The sequence below is a fragment of the Sus scrofa genome, chromosome 12 (assembly GCF_054392235.1).
Source record: "Sus scrofa isolate SSC_HxYL_T2T_F1_AM1 chromosome 12, Sscrofa_HxYL_maternal_Yorkshire_Landrace_v2.0, whole genome shotgun sequence".
NCBI lineage: Eukaryota > Metazoa > Chordata > Mammalia > Artiodactyla > Suidae > Sus > Sus scrofa.
Genome location: NC_139394.1, coordinates 37,493,963 through 37,515,237, shown reverse-complemented (window position 1 = coordinate 37,515,237; position 21,275 = coordinate 37,493,963). Strand labels below are relative to the sequence as shown.

General features: G+C 41.5%; 1 protein-coding gene across 18 annotated transcripts in view; it reads right to left on the bottom strand.

Moving 5' to 3' along the window:
* DGKE (diacylglycerol kinase epsilon) overlaps positions 1-17,264 on the bottom strand; it is a 30,719-nt gene extending 13,455 nt beyond the window's left edge. For 8 of the 18 annotated variants that reach the window (XR_014820184.1, XR_014820186.1, XR_014820179.1 and 5 more), the window contains exons 1-5: positions 17,190-17,264; positions 16,148-16,624; positions 4,796-4,955; positions 2,688-2,807; positions 228-371 (exon numbers count right to left, since the gene is read on the bottom strand). Coding sequence is in view for 5 of the 18 variants with exons in the window: in XM_005656963.4 (XP_005657020.2) it covers positions 228-371; positions 2,688-2,807; positions 4,796-4,955; positions 16,148-16,602 (879 nt within the window). In the remaining 13 variants the exon portion in view is untranslated. 18 annotated transcript variants of the gene reach the window in all.
* Positions 17,265-21,275: the final 4,011 nt, after the last annotated feature.

The window sequence follows — 21,275 nt, the reverse complement described above, 5'->3', positions numbered from 1 at the left end:
ATTTCAGATTTTTCTCTTCGGACTATTTTTAGGGTAATAATATTCGGTAAAATTTAAAGCCCAAAGCAATAAAGATACAAATATTATAATAACTGCTCTATCATGATATTCAAAATTGGCAATGTTTCCCACTATTCTTCTGCTTAATAAAAAATATAACCAGGAATACTGTACAACTGTGTTGGAAGGGCTTCTATGAAAGGCAAATAGGTCCTCAAGACGGATACCTTAATCTTCATTTCATCAACTGCATCCAGGACCCAGCCCACCGTCCCATCTCCTCCGCAAACAAGTACTCGAGCTGAGTGAAAGGGAAGAAGAGTACAAAGCTGTAGCGCTTTGATGGGGGGAGTTTTAGTTACATCAAACACCTAGGAGTGAAACAAAAGGAAAAAATGTATTTTTATTAAACACTGTCATCCATCCATGAGGAAAATTTCCTTCTTAAAGAAATGCTTAAATAACTTTACTCGCTATGATGCATTTATCTTTATCAATATGCCAGGCACTCTGCCAGACTCGTTATATTCACAGTGACTCATCCCAACCCCAACCCTACAAAGCATGAGAAATCCTCATTCTAGTGACCAGGAAATGAAGGCACAGGAGGTTAAATAACTTGCCTTTGCTTCCCCAGATAATGAAGTGGTGATACACATATTTGATTCTAGAGTCTAGCTACTACACAATACTGCCTCCTTCCTGTTCACATCAAACCAGGCGGTGCTAAATTCACCTTTAATTATATTTTATGATGGATTAAAAAAATCCATTACTAGTGTAAGGTACTATAAATTTCTGGAAAATAATTTTGCAATATGCATAAAATGACATAAGGATGAAAGGATCTTTGATACCTATAACTCTACAAATAATCTAGGAAAATATTTCCAAAGATGAAAATACTCCATGTATAAAGATATTCAGTGTGGCAATTGTACAACCTTAGAGACAAACTCAAGCTCTGACAGCAGGAGACTGTTGATTCCATTTGGTGATTTTTTTTTTTGCCTTTTCTTGAGCCACTCCCACGGCATATGAAGGTTCCCAGGCTAGGGGTCTAATCGGAGCTGTAGCCACCGGCCTACACCAGGGCCACAGCAATGTGGGATCCGAGCTGCATCTGCGACCCACACCACAGCTCACGGCAATGCAGGATCCTTAACTCACTGAGCAAGGCCAGGGACTGAACCTGCAACCTCATGGTTCCTCGTCGGATTCATTAACCACTGTGCCACGACGGGAACTCCATTTGGTGATTTCTTAGTCATTACATCATAATTATGAGGACTATGTCGCAACATGGGAAAACACAATTTTAGGTTAAAAAAAAAAAGCAGAATACCAACTCGTATCTAGATTACTGTTAGAGTAATGCTAATACGTAAATGCATAGACAATTCATGGAAAAAACATGCAGCAATAAAAACACCTGATTTGTTTGTATTGTGTAGAGATACTGCAGGTGATTTTCTCTTTCCTATTAAAATTATTTTTATAGCTTCCTTAAGTTGTGTAATGTTGAAGGGCAACTTACAAATTAGAAAGAAAAAAGTTACTGCACTTATCATTGTTGCACAGTGGGTTGCTTAGTTTTTTAAAGTGGAAGCTGCTAGCATGTAAGCTCAACCTTTCTTTTTTTTTTTTTTTTTGTCTTTTTAGGGCTGCACCCAGGAAACATGGAGGTTCCCAAGCTAGGGGTTGAATCAGAGCTGTAGCCACTGGCCTATACTTCAGCCATAGACATGCCAGATCAAGCTGTGTCTGTGACCTACACCACAGCTCACAGCAATGCTGGATCCTTAACCCACTAAGCGAGGTCAGGGATCGAACCTGCGTCCTCATGGATGCTAGTTAGATTCATTTCCGATGAGCCACAACGGGAACTTTCCTGTAAATTCAGTCTTAATGGTGTGTCTTTTATTCTGACATTTAAAGTTGAGGTGTCATCTACATACAATGAAATGCACCCATTTTAAGTGAACAACTAAATGACTTTGAGTAAGCTTACTCAGTTGTAAGCTCACTCCCACTATCAATCAATTTAGAACATTTTTGCTGCTCCAGTAAGATCCTCCAGTGCCTCCCAACTACCAGCCTAGAGTTAGGCCACTGATCAACTCTGTTTCTATAGATTTACTCTTTTCGAACAGGTTATATAAATGGAATCATACAATATGGATCCTCTGCGTTGGGCTTCTTTCACTCAGTGTGTTTTTGAAGTTCATTAATTATGGTATGCAGGTATGTAGCAGTAGTTCCTTCCTTTTCATCACTGAATATTCTGTTTGTATGGGTACATCACCTTTTGTTTCATCCGGACGGACGGACAGTGGGCTGTTATGAATAATGCCGCTATGAACATTTGCATAAAAGTCTTTGTGGGATATATGTTTCGCTTCCTTTGGGTGGACTCTTAGAAATGCTAGGTGGTATGGTAAATTTGTATTTGCTTTGTAAGAAACTGCCCGAGTGTTTTCTAAAGTGTTGCATCATTTTCCATCCCCGCCATGAGAACCCCTCTTTCTTCACATCTTCGAATGGCTTGATACGTTCATAATTCTTCTTCTGCTTCCCTAATCAGGTGATTACTGGTTTCAAGCATTAATAATCATTATGATTCAAGGAAAATGTAACACTAAAAATGAAAAGATTAATACAGAAAGGAAGGTTTTCCCTTTCGTTACCTGGACTGGATTTAGGAGGATCCTAAATTCTCCCAGCAGTCCTTCTCCCATGTTAGTTCCACTACGAGAGTTGGCCAGGACTATTAAGGGAGTCCACTGCTTTCCAAGCTTAGAGGCTAGCTGAAAAAGGAACGTGAGGGAAAAGCGCTTAATATCGCAAAGACGGTAAGCAACAAGTTCTGCATTTCTCAGTGACGGCTAGGCTGTAAATCTGCTGAGAGAAAAACAACTATCCCAATCAATACAACATGAAAGTCAAAGAAGTCTAAGAATGGACAGGGTCCTTAGAGATGAACTCATTTGCCTTCTGCTTAATACATACTTTTCTTCTACATTGCTCTAGACGAAGTCATCCAGCATACACTTCTCCCATGTGAGTACACGGAAGAAGAAACTCACTAAACAAGGCAGCCTATTCCACTGCTAAATCAAATCCTTAGAAAGTTCTGACTTAAATTGAGTTAAAATTTGTCTTTTAAGGAGTTCCCGTCATGGCTCGGTATTAACGAATCCGACTAGAAACCATAAGGTGGCGGGTTTGATCCCCAGCCTTGCTCAGTGGGTTAAGGATCCAGCGTTGCTGTGAGCTGTGGTGTAGGTTGCAGACACGGCTCGGATCCCGCATTGCTGTAGCTCTGGCGTAGGCTGGTGGCTGCGGCTCCGATTAGACCCCTGGCCTGGGAATCTCCATATGCTGTGGGAGCGCCCCTAGAAATGGCAAAAAGACCAAAAAAAAAAATTGTCTTTTAATAACTTTCATTGTTTCACTTTTGATTCCTGAAGCAAGGACTAATTTCAATTGTTCTTCTGTACAACTGCTGCGCTCAAAAACCTAAAGCATTAGCTCTCTCATTAGTCTTGTCTCCTAGACAATATATTTCACCTTTCATAGAACAGACATTGATTTTCTTTGATCTCTTACAACTGACTGCTCTTTTCTGGATACATTCTATTTTCAAGCTTTTTTTTTTTTTTTTGAATGGAATAGTCAGAAATAGACGAAAGAATCCAGATTTCTTCAAAGGCCAAAGAAAAATGAAATGAATGTTTCTCTAATTTAAGCACTTCTTTCCTTTCCCCTTCTCCTTGTGAATGGAAACATTAATGATGTTCCATGGTTTTACTTGGTGATTCTCATCCCTGTGATCTCAGATTACATTCAGATACATCAAGGGTTGGGCATTAAAAAAATAAATATCACAATACTATTAATGTTTTTAAATTTTAAAATGCCTCTTTTGCAGGAATACTGACAAAGATGATATTTAGATAGAAAATCCTGGAGTTGGGTTCTGAATCCAACTGCAGCAGCTTAGGCCACTACAGAGGTGTGGGTGTGATCCCCAGCCTGGCACAGTGGGTTAAAGGATCTGGTATTGCTGCAGCTGTGATATAGGTCTCAGCTATGGCTTGGAGTCAGCCCCTGGCCTGGGAACTTCCATAAGAAGATATAAAATCCTGATTTGGAAAAAACACAATTTATTTTAGAACAAAGCAGTTCAACTACTTTGGCATATTCAAGTAGATAATAAGTGTAAATTTAGTTATTCCCTCCTTAAGAGCTACATAAAAACTGAAAGATAATGTTTATTTCAATTTTCACACACATACATACTGCAAAGTGCTGTCAATAGCTTTAATGTTCACCATTATTTGTGGGAGCATCTAATGAGCAATATAAACATATCTCTCAAAATGCTTTTAGAACAGTGTGTGAGGAAAATCTGTTTTCATTGACAATAATCATGAATCCCCAATCTGGCTGTTCACTAGAATCATGTGAAGACTTTAAAAAAATACAGATTCCTGAGACTAACACCTAGATCTACTAAACCAAACGTGGTGATGGAGGTGGGCTCAGGAGTCTGTATTTTTAAAAAGCTTCTTAAATGACCTGGATGCAGGCAGTGGTTTAGGCACCACCAACACCACATTTCCAATTTCCCTTCAGACATTAAAGAACTCAAGAGCCCAAATCTGTGGCACATCTCTAGGAAGTGCACATGGTTAGCCATGCTTACCTTAGTGATTCTCCCCCCAACACACACAGCTGTTTTCACACACTTTTTGGAAATCAATCAATATGAGGAAAAATAAACTCTGCTTACCATTGCATAATCTGTTTTTTTGTCTTTACGCATCTGATTAATACAGGTTAAATAACTTGGTGGAATGATGAGGTTTCTGAATTCTCCAAAATCACACTTTTCATTCCTTAAGCTGCTTTTCATGCACTCATCATGCACTGTTTTCTGACACCAAATGCACCTGAGGGAAGGAAGATATAAAGACAAATATTAGCTTTAAACCATTATCTTACTTACCTGCAAACCAATCATTACTGTCAAAAAGAAAATTAAAACAGTAATTTCATCACCAATGAGCATAAACTCTGGTAAATAAAAGATTTATAATTGTATCTGTGCACTGAAAATAGAGCAATAAAGTTGAACATTTGGCAGATTCATTTAACAGTGGTTCTTACAGTGTGATCTGGGGAAGATCCCTTCAGGGAGCCTCTGAGGCTAAATTTTTTTTTTTTTCTTTTTTGCCACACAGGCAGTATGTGGGAATTCCTGGGCCAGGGATCGAACCTATACCACACAGAGGCAACCAGAGCCACACTGGTGAGAATGCAGGAGCCTCAGCCCTTTAGGCCAGCAGAGAATGCCCTGAGGTTAAAATGATTTAAATGACAAAGTAATGTTATTTCACCTTTGTACTCTCAAAAGTGTACAGTGGAGTTTTCTGGAAGCTATGTGATATGTCCTAAATCAACAGACTGAATGCAGCAGCAGACAGGAGACTCTAGCTGACTTCCACGTCAAAGAAAAGTACCAAAAATGTAAAACTATGTCAATCTTTTACGTTGTCACTTATTTTCATAAAACATTTGACCATTATTGTTATTTTAGAAATGATTATTTAAACAATTTCTCAGTTGTAAGTTACGATATGGTAAATATTAGTAGATATAATCCACATAAACAAAAGATGGTCTAAAACAAGGGGTTTGTGTCTTATTTGTTTGTGCTTTGGTTGGAACAGTTTGTGAGGCCTAAAGGCCTTGCTGCTTAAATGCCCCACTGGCCTTGGTCCTTGAAGCACTCTTCAGGGTCAGTTAAAAAACCTGATTTATAGCCATCTGTGAGCACTGTAGCAAATACAGGAAAATAGTCATTTTCTTTTTGTTTCCCTTTTATGGCCACATCCAGGGCATATGGAAGTTCCTGGGCCAAGGACTGAATCTGAGCTGCAGCTCTACTTATGCTGCACCTGCAGCAACACTGAATCCTTTAACCCACTGCGCTGGGCTGGCATCAAACCTGCACCTCTGTGGCGATCAGAGTCGTTGCAGTTGGATTCTTAACCCACTGCACCATAGTTAATTTCTTTTTTTTTTTTTTTTAAATTTTTTTGTCTTTTTGCTATTTCTTTAGGCCGCTCTCGCGGCATATGGAGGTTCCCAGGCTAGGGGTCGAATCAGAGCTAAAGCCACCGGCCTACGCCAGAGCCACAGCAACACAGGATCCGAGCCGCGTCTGCAACCTACACCACAGCTCACAGCACAGCAACGCCGGATCGTTAACCCACTGAGCAAAGGCAGGGACAGAACCCGCAACCTCATGGTTCCTAGTCGGATTCGTTAACCACTGTGCCACGACGGGAACTCCAATTTCTTTTTCTTAAATATGATTTTTATTTTTTCCATTATAGCTGGTTTACAGTATTCTGTCAATTTTCCACTGCACAGCAAGGTGACCCAGCGACATGTACATGTATATATTCTTTTTTCTCACTTTATCAGGCTCCATCACAAGTGACCAGACATAGTTCCCAGTGCTATACAGCAGGATCCCATTGTTTATCCATTCCAAAAGCAATAGTTTGCATCTGTTAACGCCAAATTCCCAGTCCATCCCACTTCCTCCCCCTCCCCCATAGTCAATTTCTTAATGACAGTTAATATAGACTAACTTTTATGTTTGCACCTGAAGTACAGAGACATTTATGTTTGACTCTATGTTTGAATGCATTTGTGAAACAAGTAGAAAATAGTGCTAGTAAAGGTCAGGAGTTTCTATTATTAATCTGCTAAGTACTTAATCCACTCACAGATAAAGCAGATCTGAGGATACAGACAAAAGCAGGCCAACAGAAAACAATGGTCATAATTAAATAAATAAAATTGAAGAAAAGCGGATAAACACTCCTTCATCCCAAGGCTAACTCTCTTGGACTTCTATTTTAAGGTTGTTTTTTTCCCAGTAGGATGCTCAGATTTGTCAAGAAATTACTGCTATTTACTCAGGAGTCCTATATACTGCTGAAATCCAAATTATCTGTGTGATCTGTTAAAGGGAAGACTGTAAAATTACTTGCATGATAAACTTGCTTTCAACCTAAGCTTGAGGAACACTAGGTTGCTTGTGCAGCCAAAATATACCACCTCCATGTACTGCTCTACTATTAATTTTAAAATAGTGTATTATTGTTGAAAATAATCTGAATTATTGAAAATAATTTCACAATTTTTTCCTCTGGGAAGGAAGAACGTTTACTTTTTTTTTGTTGTTGTTGTTGCACTTGCAGCATATGGAAGTTCCTGGCCAGAGATGGCATCTGAGCCACAGCTACAAGCTCTGCCACAGCTGCAGCGATGCAGGATCCTTAACCCGCTGCAGGTGGGATGCGGATCGAACCTGGCGCTTCAGCAGCTACCTGAGCTTCTGCAGAGATAAGGCTGGATCCTTAACCTGCTGTGCCACAGCAGGAACTCCATAATGTTCACATTTTACTCTGTTCTTTTGTATTGCTTGAGTTTCTAAATAGCAGAATATATTCATGAACTACATGCATAAATTTTTAAAACTGTATTTTAAGTAAGATTATATTGGCTTATTTTGAGAATTTAGGAAATGTGGAAAAGCATAAAAGTCATCCAGAGATACTCTTCTTGATATGTTTACTCTCAGTTTTATAGTCTATTTTTTTTTTTTTTTTTTTTTTAGGTTAAGGATACATCTGGACAGTACTTTTCTTTGGAAATTGTATCATGAATTCTGTCCTATGCCATTAAGGACTTTTTAAAAAAACATGGTTTGTAAAGAATGTATAATATCACATCATATGGATATGCCATAATTTATTTAAACCCACCCTTTGAAAAACCACTTAGACAGTTTCTCTAAGTATAAAAAACATGATGCACAACCTTAAATATAAATGACATTATTTTCCTGGAATCTAAGGAGTGACTGAACCAAAAGGTGTGTGTTTTCCTAAGGTTCTTGAGATGTCTGTCCAGTAGGCCTGATAACCAGCATGTGAAAAAGTGTCGGTCACATTTAACACTTGCTAGTACTGCTGATTAGTACTTAAGACACCTTTCCTGGATACTTTGATGGACAGAAAGATATTTTGTTGTTTTAATTTGGAGGTCTTTGATCACTAGGTGAAGCTGAATAGTTTTCTGCCTTCTGTGAGTTAACTTGTACTCATCTTTTGCTAGGTTTTAATAACTGCATACACTTTTTATTTATTTAGGATATCAACCGCTTTTTTCCCATTTTATTATTATTATTATTAAAGTATAGATGATTTAGAATGTTTTATCAAGTTCTGTTGTACAACAAAGTGACCCAATCACACACATTTCCCTGTACTGTACAGCAGGATCCAACTGCCCATCTATTCCAGATATAACAGTCTGTATCCCCCCAAACCCCCAAAATGCCTGTCCCTCCCTTCCGACCCCCCTTGAACCCCAAGTCTGCCCTGCCATGCTCTGTTTCTGGTTTTTGTTTGTCATAAGATCTCATACCAACCTCTTTTCGATCAGTTACTACAAACCTTTCAGTTTTCTTTTCGTTTTTAATATTCTCAAGTTTATTTTTTGCTAGACAGACCTGTATTTCCCTTTGTGGTTTACTTAAATGCTTTCATGCTTTGAAGTCCTTTACCTTTCCAGATTAGATAGTCACCTTGTAGCTATTTCCCCTCACAATTCAGCTTTCATATTTATTCCCTTAATTCAGTGATTTTTTTTTAACCTTCTGGGGCTTCATACAGATTCCACTGACAATCTCATGAAAGTATCAGGCTTCCTGGAACCTTATCTATCTATGAACTAAAAACCCCTGCTTCAATCCTCTGGAGTTTATTCGGGTACAGAGTGTGATACTGGTGTATAGTGTGATATGAGGAGTTAACTTTTGCCCTTCAAAGAGCACTAGTCCTAGCAGATTTATAATCTTTCCCATTCCCACTGTTACGTGCCATTTTTATCATTTACTAAACTCTCATAAATTTAAGAAAAGACTTTTAACCAAGATGATGGCTACTACCAGCCTTTGTTCCGTAAGGATAAAGCCAAAATGTTTACTCCTTATTCAGCACTATATTGATTCTTAGCAATACCATGATCAAAATTAAGATCTGTTCTCTGTACATATTTTGCCATTCGTATTTAACTAGATCGAGATTTCAAACCTGATGGGAAAATAAGATATCTTGATGTTTTAGTTTTACCCATTATGTCTCTGAATGTTTATGATCTTTTTTCTTTCCCCAACTTTTTATTTTGACAAATTTTAAACAGAAGTCAAAAGAATAGCAAAATGAGGCGTTTCCATCATGGCACAGAGGAAATGAATCCGACTAAGAACCATGAGGTTGTGGGTTTGATCCCTGGCCTTGCTCAGTGGGTTAAAGATCTGGTGTTGCCGTGAGCTGTGGTGTAGGTCGCAGACTTGGCTCGGATCTGCAGTTGCTATGGCTGTGGTGTAGGCCAGCAGCGGTAGCTCCGATTTGACCCCTAGCCTGGGAAGCCCCATGTGCGGCAGGTATGGTCCTTAAAAAAAAAAAAAAAAGTATAACAAAACGAATGCCCTTAAACCAATATTTAATCTGATTCTTAATTAACATTTTCTCCCATGTTTGCCTTCTCTTTTTCAAAATAAACTCCTATTTTGATGAATCATCTGAAAGTAAATTGTGGACTTTATGATGTTTCACCTTTTAATATGACAGCAAGTATTTCCAAAAAACAAGGGCAGTCTCCTTGCTTTTCTAAACGTTTTGCATTAAAAAAATTTTTTTTAATAGGAACACAAGTATACCCACCATCTATATTCTGGCATTAATATCTCTCTCTCTTTTTTTATTTTTTTGGTTTTTTAGTGCTGCACCCATGGCATATGGAGGTTCCCAGGCTAGGGGTCCAACTGGGGCTACAGCTGCCAGCCTACACCACAGTCACAGTAATGCATAATCCAAGCCGAGCCTGAGACCTACACCACAGTTCACGGCAACACCAGATCCTTAACCCACTGAGCAAGGCCAAGGATTGAACCTGCAATCTCATGGTTCCTAGTTGGATTCCTTTCTGCTGCACCATGATGGGAATTCCTGGCATTAAAATCTTATTGTAATTGCTTTGTTACATTTCTATCCATCCATTAATCTATCTTATTTTTGATGCATTAAAAGTAAATTGTGGGGGTTCCTGTCATGGCTCAGTGGTTAACAAAACCAACTAATATCCATGAGAACGTAGGTTCAATCCCTGACTTTGTTAAGAACCCCACTAATATCCATAAAGCTGTGGGTTCGATCCCTGGCCTTTGCTCAGTAGGTTAAGGACCCGGCATTGCCATGAGCTGTGGTGTAGGCATATGGAAGTTCCCAGGCTAGGGCTCAAATAGGAGTTGTAGCCACTGACCTACACCACAGCCACAGCAACACCAGATTCAAGCTGCATCTGTGACCTACACCATAGCTCATGGTAACAATGGATCCTTAACCCACTGAGCCAGGCCAGGGATCAAACGTGTGTCCTCATGGATACTAGTTGGGTTCTTAACTGCTGAGCCACGATGGGCACTCCTGATGTAAAATTTATGTACAATGAAATGTATGTACATTTGCTGAGTTTTGACAAAATGAACATAACCATGGAACTTGCGAAGACAAAGAATATTACCCTATGTGTCATTCTCGTGTAGCAGTATGATTGCTTTATTAAAGAAAAAAGTTCACAAGGGTAGAGAAGCTCTGCTGGAAATACTGCTTATTATTTTCTCTCAAGTGACCTGTTCACAATAGCTCTCTTCTTTAGTATGCTGGAGGAGGCAATGGTATTATATGTGAAGCGGAGAAGTCATCTATGAAACTGCTGCTAGAACAGGGATGGAAAACTACAAATACATCTGCCTCCTACTTTTGTGAATAAAGTTTTATTGGAATATAGCTACCTCATTCATTTATGTCCTGTCTACTGCTAGTTTTGTATTGTGACGGTCTGTAGAAAGCAATTATGACAAACCAAATACTTAGTTTTGGCTCTTTACAAGAACAAGTTTGCCTACCTCTGCTCCCGAAGATGATTTGGTATCTTTCATTGGCTGAGATAATTAACAAAATGAATAAACACATAACAAGAGAACACATAATCATAAAATTTAAGAACAAAGCCTAGACTAAAGCTGCTACTGTAATTACCTTCTATGAGTCAGAAGCTTTGTTTTATTAATGACAGTGTGTGCCTGTGTGTGTGTGTTTGGGATATAATGAAGAAAAGGACTTACAGATGAGACATAAATAAAAAAGGCTTTGAGGCGTTTCCATTGTGGCTCAGTGGGTTAAGAACCCCACTAATATCCATAAAGCTGTGGGTTCGATCCCTGGCCTCGCTCAGTGGGCTAAGGAGTCAGTGTTGCCGTGAGCTGTGGTGTAGGTCGCAGACATGCTTGGATTCCGTGTTGTGTGACTATGGCATAGGGCAACAGCTGAAGCTCCAATTCAACCCCTAGCCTGGGAACTTCCATATGCTAAGGAAGGGCCCTAAAAAGCAAACATATGTATATAAATATAATATAAACCAACAAGTTTTCTTTCTTTCTTTTAAAAATGAGAGTTGTGGAGTTCCCATCATGGCTCAGTGGTTATGAATCCGACTAGGAACCATGAGGTTGCGGGTTCAATTCCTGGCCTTGCTCAGTGGGTTAAGGATCCGGGTGTTGCCATGAGCTGTGGTGTAGGTCGCAGACACAGCTCGGATCCCGTGTTGCTGTGGCTCTGGCATAGGCTGGCGGCTGCAGCTCTGATTAGACCCCTAGCCTGGAAACCACCATATGTCGTGGGTGTGGCCCCAGAAAAGACAAAAAAAAGAAATAAAATAAAAATGGGAGTTGCAATGTTTATTTCAGGTTCTTCCTTGGTTTTTGTTTTGTATTTTTTTTTTCTTTTTTGCCACCCAGGCAGTATGTGGAAGTTCTTGGGCCAGGGATGGAACCTGCTCCACACAGCAGCAACCAGAGCCACAGGAGTGAGAACGTAGGAGCCTCAACCTAGTAAGCCATCAGAGAACTACCCAAAGTTTTCTTAATGAGAGACAGAATGCTATGCCGAACAAAGATTTATTTCATAAATGTAACATTAGGACACTATACATAGAACTACCACACAACCCAGCAATCCCACTCTTGGGCATATATCTAGACAAATTTTCCTTGAAAAAGACACACGCATCCACATGTTCACTTCAGCACTATTCACAACAGCCAAGACATGGAAACAACCCAAATGTCCATCGACAGATAAACGGATTAAGAAGATGTGGTATATATACATAATGGAATACTACTCAGCCATAAAAAGAACAAAATAATGTCATTTGCAGCAACATGGACAGAACTAGAGACTCTCATACTAAGTGAAGTAAGTCATAAAGAGAAAGAAAAATGCCACATGATATCACTTATATCTGGAATCTAATATAGGGCACAAATGAACCTTTCCACAGAAAAGAAAATCATGGACATGGAAAACAGACTTGTGGTTGCCAAGAGGGAGGGGGAGCGGGAGCGGGAGGGAATGGGATGGATTGGGAATTTGGGGTTAACAGATGCAAACTATTGCCTTTGGAATGGATAAGCAATGGGATCCTGCTGTATAGCGCTGGGAACTCTATCTAGTCACTTATGATGGAACATGACAATGTGACAAAAAAGAATGTATACATGTTATGTGTGACTGGGTCACCTTGCTGTACAGCAGAATATTGACAGAACACTGTAAACCAGCTATAATGCAAAAAATAAAAATCATTACAAAAAAATACAAAAACACTGAAAAAAAAAGAAAAAAATAAGTGTAACGAATGCTTAAAAATAGAACTTAGTTTCCTATTTTAGTCAGAAGAGAGGTTAGAAGAAACAAAAGAAGCAACCAGGAGTGATCAGATATAATGTTAAATGTGGACATACTCTGTCAGGGTTGGAGTAAAGGCAGGAAAACACAGAAAAGTCTACAGGGAAAGAAAACAAAATCCAGCACAGTGCCTGGCCCAAAATAGATGCTTAATATGTGAAAATAAATAATGACTGAATGAGTATAAATTAAAAGGCCTTTGTCACTTATTCTGCAGAGTTTAACTGGGCTGCAGGCCTTACAGTCATGCCACTATGGCCCTCGGAAATGCAACCTTGTTGAACAGTCTTCATAGTACACTTGAAATCTTGGACGTGGACAATGAAGAAGTGACACGGAAGGGTGTGACGCAGACACAGAAGAAGCCCTCCCCAGGGCTGGATCAAATCCAGAGGGGGACAGTCTGGTTTCTACTTAAAGGTTCTAAGTATTTATTTTGTTTCTTTTTCCAAAATCTCTCATCCCTCCAGAAGGTCATAGCAGATTGCAATCCTGCATGAAATTCTTGGCTGAAATAAATCAGAACATTGCAGAATACATACTACTTCAGGCCACTGGCCTCTTTTCTCCTGGGAATGCTAAACACTTCCTAAATTATATAGGAACAATTTTAACCATGGATGAGAGGTTCTAGCATGCTGGGAACAGACTGCTCAGTAGCTGGTAAGAACAAGCTAACGAGGAATAAGCTATTACCACCACATTAACTGCTCAAAAGGGAGAACACACACTTAAGGACAAAGGCTCATGTTTAACATGTACATAAATGGACATTTATGGGCGGTGTCTTTGCAGCGCCAGAATGTGTCTTCCATCCCTGGCCCAGCCAGTAGCTTAAAGGATCCAGAGTTGCTGCAGCAGCTGGGATCAGATCCCTGGCCCAGAAACTCCATATGCCATGGGACGGCCAAAAAAAAAAAAAAAAAAAGTACGTAAATATAGCGGTGATTCTTAAACTTCAGAATTACCTGCACAGCCTGTTAAAGCAAAGACTGTTGGTCCCCAGGCCAAGTTTGTGATTCAGTGGGTCTGGAGTGGGGTTAGCCATGCCAGGAAACATAGAAGATGCTTAGTTAAATTTGAATTATAAATAATACATAATATTTTGGTCTAAGAATGTCTCAGATATTGCAAGTATTTTATTTTTATCTTTGTGGGCTAAATCTAAATCTGTGTTAGAATTTGCATTTCTAACAAGTCACTGAGTGACAGTGATGCTGCTGGTCTGGGAAAAACAGGGGCAGGGGGTGAGTAGAAGGGAAGAGATCCCCGGGGAAAGGGCACGAGATGAGTCACTGAGGATGCCTAGCAGCTAGTGAAGAGGAGGATACTTAAGCCCTGAAGAAAAGAAGGGTGGTCGGAAAAAGCTTGATATTTTAAGAAAAACCACAACTAGCCTGATGTTGCTGGTGCATAAAGCTGAATGCAGATGGTGGCGGATAAGACAAGAGGGGCAGGCAGGGTCCAAAAAGCATGAGAACCTCGTGTGCCAGGTTAAGCACTTGGAGTTTATACTGAAAGGCCATCAGCACAAGTGATGTGGGTAACTGAAGGGTTTTAAACCAAGCAGGGACTCCATCAGATATGCATTTCTAGAAAGACCATTTGGTTGGAGAATTAGAGCACTGTGATTATTTAAGAAGTATACGAAATGCAATGAAGATATTTATAGAAGCCATTTTAATCCAATTTTGCACAGACACAAAGAGGGGGAGGAAATAAAATAATACTCAATTCGTGTCTTCTTTCCAACTAATCTCAATTCTCTAAGACTAAAGCTTACCTAGGGAGAGAATTATGAAATTTTTAAAGATACTGATAACCTAGCTTTCACTGATGGCAAAAGGAGATCCAAATTTGAAAGAGAGAACATAAAAATGAATGGTTATAAAACTGCAGATATTTAAAATATATTTCTCGGAAAATTTTTAAGTCTATATCTGATGTGTAAAATTATTTAAGATTTAAAAATAAATGTGGATACTATTAGACCATGCTCATTTAAGAGAAGCACTTTCATTTATTCATTTTTTTGTCTTCGCACCCTCGACATATGGAGGGTCCCAGGCTAGAGGTTGAATCGGAGCTATAGCTGCCAGTCTACACCACAGTTCACGGCAATGCCGGATCCTTAACCCACTGAGTGAGGCCAGGGATCGAACCTGCATCCTCATGGATACTAGTCGAATTTATTTCTGCTGAGCCATGACAGGAATTCCAAAAAAAGAACATTTAAATAAAATAAAACAGAAACAAAAAAAAGTAACTTGCTATCTCATGCAAGTTCTATTTCTGTTCTTAAATATGTTTAGGGACTTTTCAACTTGTCAGAAACAGGCCAATCACAATGAAGATGTCTAGTCTTAAGGCAGGAGATAAGGCGGGGGGGAGGGGGGGGGTTAGTATTCCTAACCTTGTCCTGGGAGTTAGAAATGCTGGATGCCAGTTCTACTTTACCACTGAGTAAAACCCGCTGAACTATAATTCTCTCAAATGTAAAATAAGTTCAAAGAGATAAACTGCAAAGAAGCACCCCCTGCAAAGCAGCACCCCCTTTTATTACCAATCTCTACCATGTGCAAAGGACACCGTCACTTGTTTTCAGACAATGTTTAAGTACCCCAATGTGCTGTCCAGTGTGTATTTAAAAGCTATTAAATTATTCTTGGTTTAAAGTCACTTGTCTAAGATGCTACAAGTCCTGAAAGACCATCTGGCAAAAGGAATATCACTTTAAGTGTTCTTTTAGAGTACATTTCACTAGGGCACCAAACCTATATTAGATACTTAAAGGGCTGACCTGGAATGAAACTTGTTTTCATTGTACATTCACAATGCAACACACAAGATGAATCAGTCTTGTGACTCTAGTGAAAAGATAATTTGTCCATACTTCATTTTTCCTTATGCAAAATGGAGCCTGAGTCAGTAGTAACAAAAGCTAGGATATAACATACAGTGCCTACAAAGTGGGCAGCACTTAGACTGCCTGGATGAAAGTCAAGAACCAAGTTTTATTTTTACCAAAAACGGCAGGTTGGCTAAGGAGTGTAGCCTAGATGCACCATCTCACAAATGACTTCTGCCAAGCTGCCTCGATCTACAATATCAGGGCTATTTATTAGCTTGTTTCCTCAAAGTGGCCAGTTTAGGCCATTTGTGGAGATCAAAGCAGGCCTCTATGCCCACTCGTAGAATCCTGACCCCACCAAGCATTCTGTAACAATCAGTACCCACAAAGGCCGTACCTGTAATCACAGAGCTTGGGTTGACTGCCGCACTGCTGCTTGCAAACCACACAGTAACTGCACAGGGGGACATTACCCCGGATCCAGTGGTGGTGCATGGCGTCCAGGGCCCTGCTGTCATTCTTGAGCATGATCTCCTTGCAGTGGAAACGCTTGTCGGCCTTCTTGAGGCAGCCCTCGTCCACGCGCAGCCCGCAGCAGTCGCAGAAGGCGCCCTGCAGGATGTGCTGCGCGCACACACAGCAGTAGGTGGGATGGCTGAACAGGTCCGTGTCGCGCCACCCGTGCTTACTCTTGCGGAAGATGTCCCTGCGGTGCAGCTGCCGGCGCGATCGCTGGAGGCTGCACCAGAAAGTGATGAACACCGGCAGCAACACCGAGCACAGCGTGTACAGGACCAGGTGCCCGTCCGCGAACAGGCCCTGGTAGGGCGCCGGCCGCTGCTCCCCTTCCATCTTCTCCAAGGTCGATTTCTAACTAGAAGAAACACGGGCAGGTCCACTTTGGGATCGCTGACCCCGTCCTCCTCTCTTCCCTGCCTTTTAGGGGATCCTGAGGTCGCCGTCTGTCCAGGTGGTTTCGCTCTAAGGAGCGGCACGCGCACCTTCTTCTCCGCAGGGCAACCCCAGAGGCTCCGGGTCGCCGGGCCGCGGACCTGCCGCGCAGAGGGGGTGGCACCCAGAGCTTGTCACGCTTCGTCCCCTCCCTCCCCCTCGGCCCCGGCCGCCGCCTCCTCACCTCCCCCGGCACCGGAAAGGGCGCAATCACAACATATGGGGAGCTCCGCACGGAGGAGCTGGCGTGAAGCTCTGGGCTTTGGGCGCGACGGCACGCGTGGGCCGCGCGGCGCCGGCCAGCTTCTGTAACGGTTAGTCCAGGCCTGCTCGCCTCTCCCCGGCGCCGGGAAGCAAACAGACATCTCCGACCGCTTCGGGCCGGGCACCGCCTCCCGCCCGCCAGCCCCTGCCCACCGCCCAGTCCCGCCCATCTCGCGAGGCCTCGGGGACCAGGGCCTCCGCCGCGCCCGCCCCTCCGGCCCTACCTCGTCTCGGGTAGTCGCGCGGCCCCTGGGCCAGGCCTCGGGCCTTCCTTCCGTCCTAGCGGCTCCGCTAGACCTGCCAGGCTTAGGGACCGACGTCAATGAAGAGGCCGGCCCCACTGGGGCGGCGGGCGGGGGCGGGGCCTGCGGCGAGAGCTCCGGGGCTCAGCGGAGGTGGGAGGTGCGAAGAGAAGGCGGAGGGGCCGTAGGGGGCGGGGCGTTGGGGAGAGGGAGGAGCTTGAGCGAGAGGGGCGGATCTGTGGGCGTGGCTTAGGGAGAACAGTGGGCTGGGTAACAATAAGGTGGGAATGCCAGAGCTGATGGTGAGTTGAGATCTCTAAGTCTAATCATAGAATGTTCTAACATGAATGATATACACAGTAGGAGTTAAGTTTGCATAAGCCCTTCTCCTTACTGCCTGGGAGAGGTGGAAGCTGGTACGGTTTTAAACATTGAAAAGGAGAAAACTGGAAGTTTCGAGAGTTTGATATCTTGATAGAATGGGACAATCCCAGGCAAAAAATTGATAGCTGTCACCTCCGCTCTCGCTAGTTACTTATTAAACACATAATATCTGAGGACTTACTGTGTGCCAAGTACTTGCGAGAAGCCCCAGCTCTCCCAGAGCGGCAGGCCTGTTGAAACATGCCTACAGGAAGAATTTTTTGGCGCCATTCGTAATGGCTTACTGCATCCCAGCTTCCATTTCTGCACTTACTAGGCGCCTTGCTAAATTTATCACCCCCCTTTTATGGATGAGGCAAACCGAGTACAGAGAGGTTGAGAAACATGCTTGATGTCACAAAGTCAATGTTGGGACTCAGAGCCCTTTATTTAACTTAATCATCCAAGTTAGCTTGAATCTAAACCATCAAAGAGAGATTTTTCTCTTGTTTTGTTACTTTTCTAAGAAACTTTCCCTGGAGATTTAGTTAAAATGCAGATTCTGATTCCCCTTTTCAGAGAAGAGGCCTGAGAGTCTGCATTTCCTCCCTCCCCCCCTCCTTCTCTCCCCCTCTTTCTTTGCCGTGACCGTTGCAGGCAGAAGTTCCCAAGCCAAGGATGGAAACTGAGCCACAGCAGTGACAATGCCAAATCCTTAACTGCTAGACCACCAGGGAACTCCCAGAAAGTCTGCATTTCTAGTAACTGGGCAAGGGATGCTGATGCTAATAGTCCCCATGACATATTTTGAGTAGCAATGTTGAAATATTAGACAATCTAGATTGTAAAGGTCGGTGGAGGAGGGCATGTGGTGAAATTGGACGAGCCTTAAATGGCTTTGAGAGGATGGCCAGGATCAGACCCCTGCCCTCCCACATCTAACTGAGTCTCATGTGCAGGTCAGGTCATCTCTCTGGGCCTCAAGACCCTCACCTGTCACATGGTATGGTTGGATGAGATTTCTTTTTTTTTTTTTTTTTGGTCTTTTTGCTATTTCTTTGGGCCACTTCTGCGACATATGGAGTTTCCCAGGCTAGGGGTCTAATCGGAGCTGTAGCCACTGGCCTACGCCAGAGCCATAGCAACTCGGGATCCGAGCCGAGTCTGCAACCTACACCACAGCTCACGGCAACGACGGATTGTTAACCCACTGAGCAAGGGCAGGGACCGAACCCGCAACCTCATGGTTCCTAGTCGGATTCGTTAACCACTGCGCCACGACGGGAACTCTGGATGAGATTTCTAAAGCTTCCCTTCTGCTCTGTTAGCCTGCACATGTATGGAAATGTCTTCACCTTTATTTATTTATTTTTTTTGTATTTTTAGGGCCACACCCATGGCATATGGAGGTTCCCAGGCTAGGGCTCCAATCGGAGCTTTAGCTGCCAGCCTACACAACAGCCACAGCAATGCCAGATCCGACCTGCATCTGCGACCTACACCACAGCTCATGGCAACGATGGTCCTTCACCCACTGAGTAAGGCCAGGGATTGAACCCGTGTCCTCATGGATGTTGGTCAGATTCATTTCTGCTGAGCCACCATGGGAACTCCTCTTCGTCTTTTACCAATCCTAGCTGAGGCTGAGCCCTTGTTAGCTTAGACTTGGAAAAGTAACAAAATATGCTTTTAAATATAAGTAAATATTATGTTTATAAAAAGGTGTATTATAAAAGTTATACTATAAATAATATAACTTTTAAAAAGTAAGGGAGTTCCTGCTGTGGTGCTGTGGGTTAAGAATCTGACTGCAGTAGTTTAAGTTGCTGCTAAGGTGTGGGTTTGATCCCTGGCCTGGGAACTTCCATATGCGGAGGTACTGCCAAAAACAGTGAGGATTCCGCACCCCCGCCCAATTCCCATCATAGAACATTTGGAAGATACAGAAAAATAATAAAGTAGAAAAAGAATCATCCATCTCTCACCCCAAAGATACCCTGTCTTGGAACATTTTGGCTTGTTTTCTTCCAATTGTTTTGGATGGAAACAATGGTTTACTTTTTCATAGATATCATATAGTAGATATATTCTCTTTCTGGCTATTTTTTTTCATTTAATGTTACAAAATAACTTTCATATGATTTTTTAAAATAAATTTGTGCTTAATGGTTGCATAATATTCCATTCTATAAATACACAGTTTTTGTATCTCATCTCTGTTGCTGGTTATTTAAATTGTTTCTAATATTTTGCTGTTATATACAAATACTCTATTTAGGATTATTTCCTTTGATTCTCAAGTTTAACTAAAGGGTATCAAGAGTTTAAGCTTATGGGAATTTTTTTTTTTTAAGGAATAATAATTTCTCTTTCCTGAGAGAAAATTATCTGGAAATTTTACCGGTATAGGGACAGACTAATAGAAATTACCATGTCTGAGGAAAACACTTTTATTCCACTAAAAGCAATCATAATTATTATTTTTATATATAATTATTATTCCATTATTTTATTTATTATATATTTTATATTTTATAATTATTATAAAATATAAAATATATAAAAAATATAAAATTATAAAATACAAAATATATAAAAAGATAAATTATAAAATATAAAATATGAAATATATAAAATATTAAATTATAAAATATAAAATATATAAAAAGATAAAATTATTGTATTATATAATAAACTACAATGTTTATTATATTATTTTATGAATAATCATTTTAATAATTATTATAATAGTAATTATTTTTTTTATCCACCATGGGTTGCCTGCTTTGTAGATCATAGATGCTGAGCTGAGTTAACTATTCTCATTCTACAGATGAAAAAAACATGCTTGGTGTCACACAGCAGGAGCAGACTGAACTGGGCTTTTTTTTTTTTTTTTTTTTTGTCTTTTTGCTATTTTCTTGGGTTGCTCCCGAGGCATATGGAGGTTCCCAGGCTAGGGGTCTAATTGGAACTGTAGCTGCCAGCCTACGCCAGAGCCACAGCAACGCGGGATCCGAGCCGCATCTGTGACCTACACCACAACTCACGGCAACGCCGGATCATTAACCCACTGAGCAAGGGCAGGGACCGAACTCGCAACCTCATTGTTCCTAGTCGGATTCGTTAACCACTGAGCCACGACGGGAACTTCTGAACTGGGCTTTTGAACCCAGTTAGTCTGATGCCAAAGCCTGTGATGTTCTTAAGCCAGGCAGTTACCCCAAGGCGTGATCTTTGACCACCTCCAACATCATCATCCCACGTCTTTTTAAAATTTTTTTATATTTTTTTTAAGGGCTGCACCTGCAGCATATAGAAGTTCTCAGGCTAGGGGTCAATTTGGAGCTGCAGAAGCCATCCTCCTCCATGGCCACAGCAACACAGGATCTGAACCGCGTCTTCGACTTACATTGCAGCTCATGGCAATGCTGGATCCTTAACCGACTGAGTGAGGCCAGAGATCAAACCCACACCCTCAGAGATATTAGTTGGGTTCTTAACCCACTGAGCCACAATGGGAACTCTGGATTCCCAGGTCTTTTTTTTTTTTTTTTTTTTTTTTGGTCTTTTTGCCATTTCTTGGGCTGCTCCCGAGGCATATGGAGGTTCCCAGGCTAGGGGTCTAATTGGAACTGTAGCTGCCAGCCTATGCCAGAGCCACAGCAACGCAGGATCCGAGCTGCATCTGTGACCTACACCACA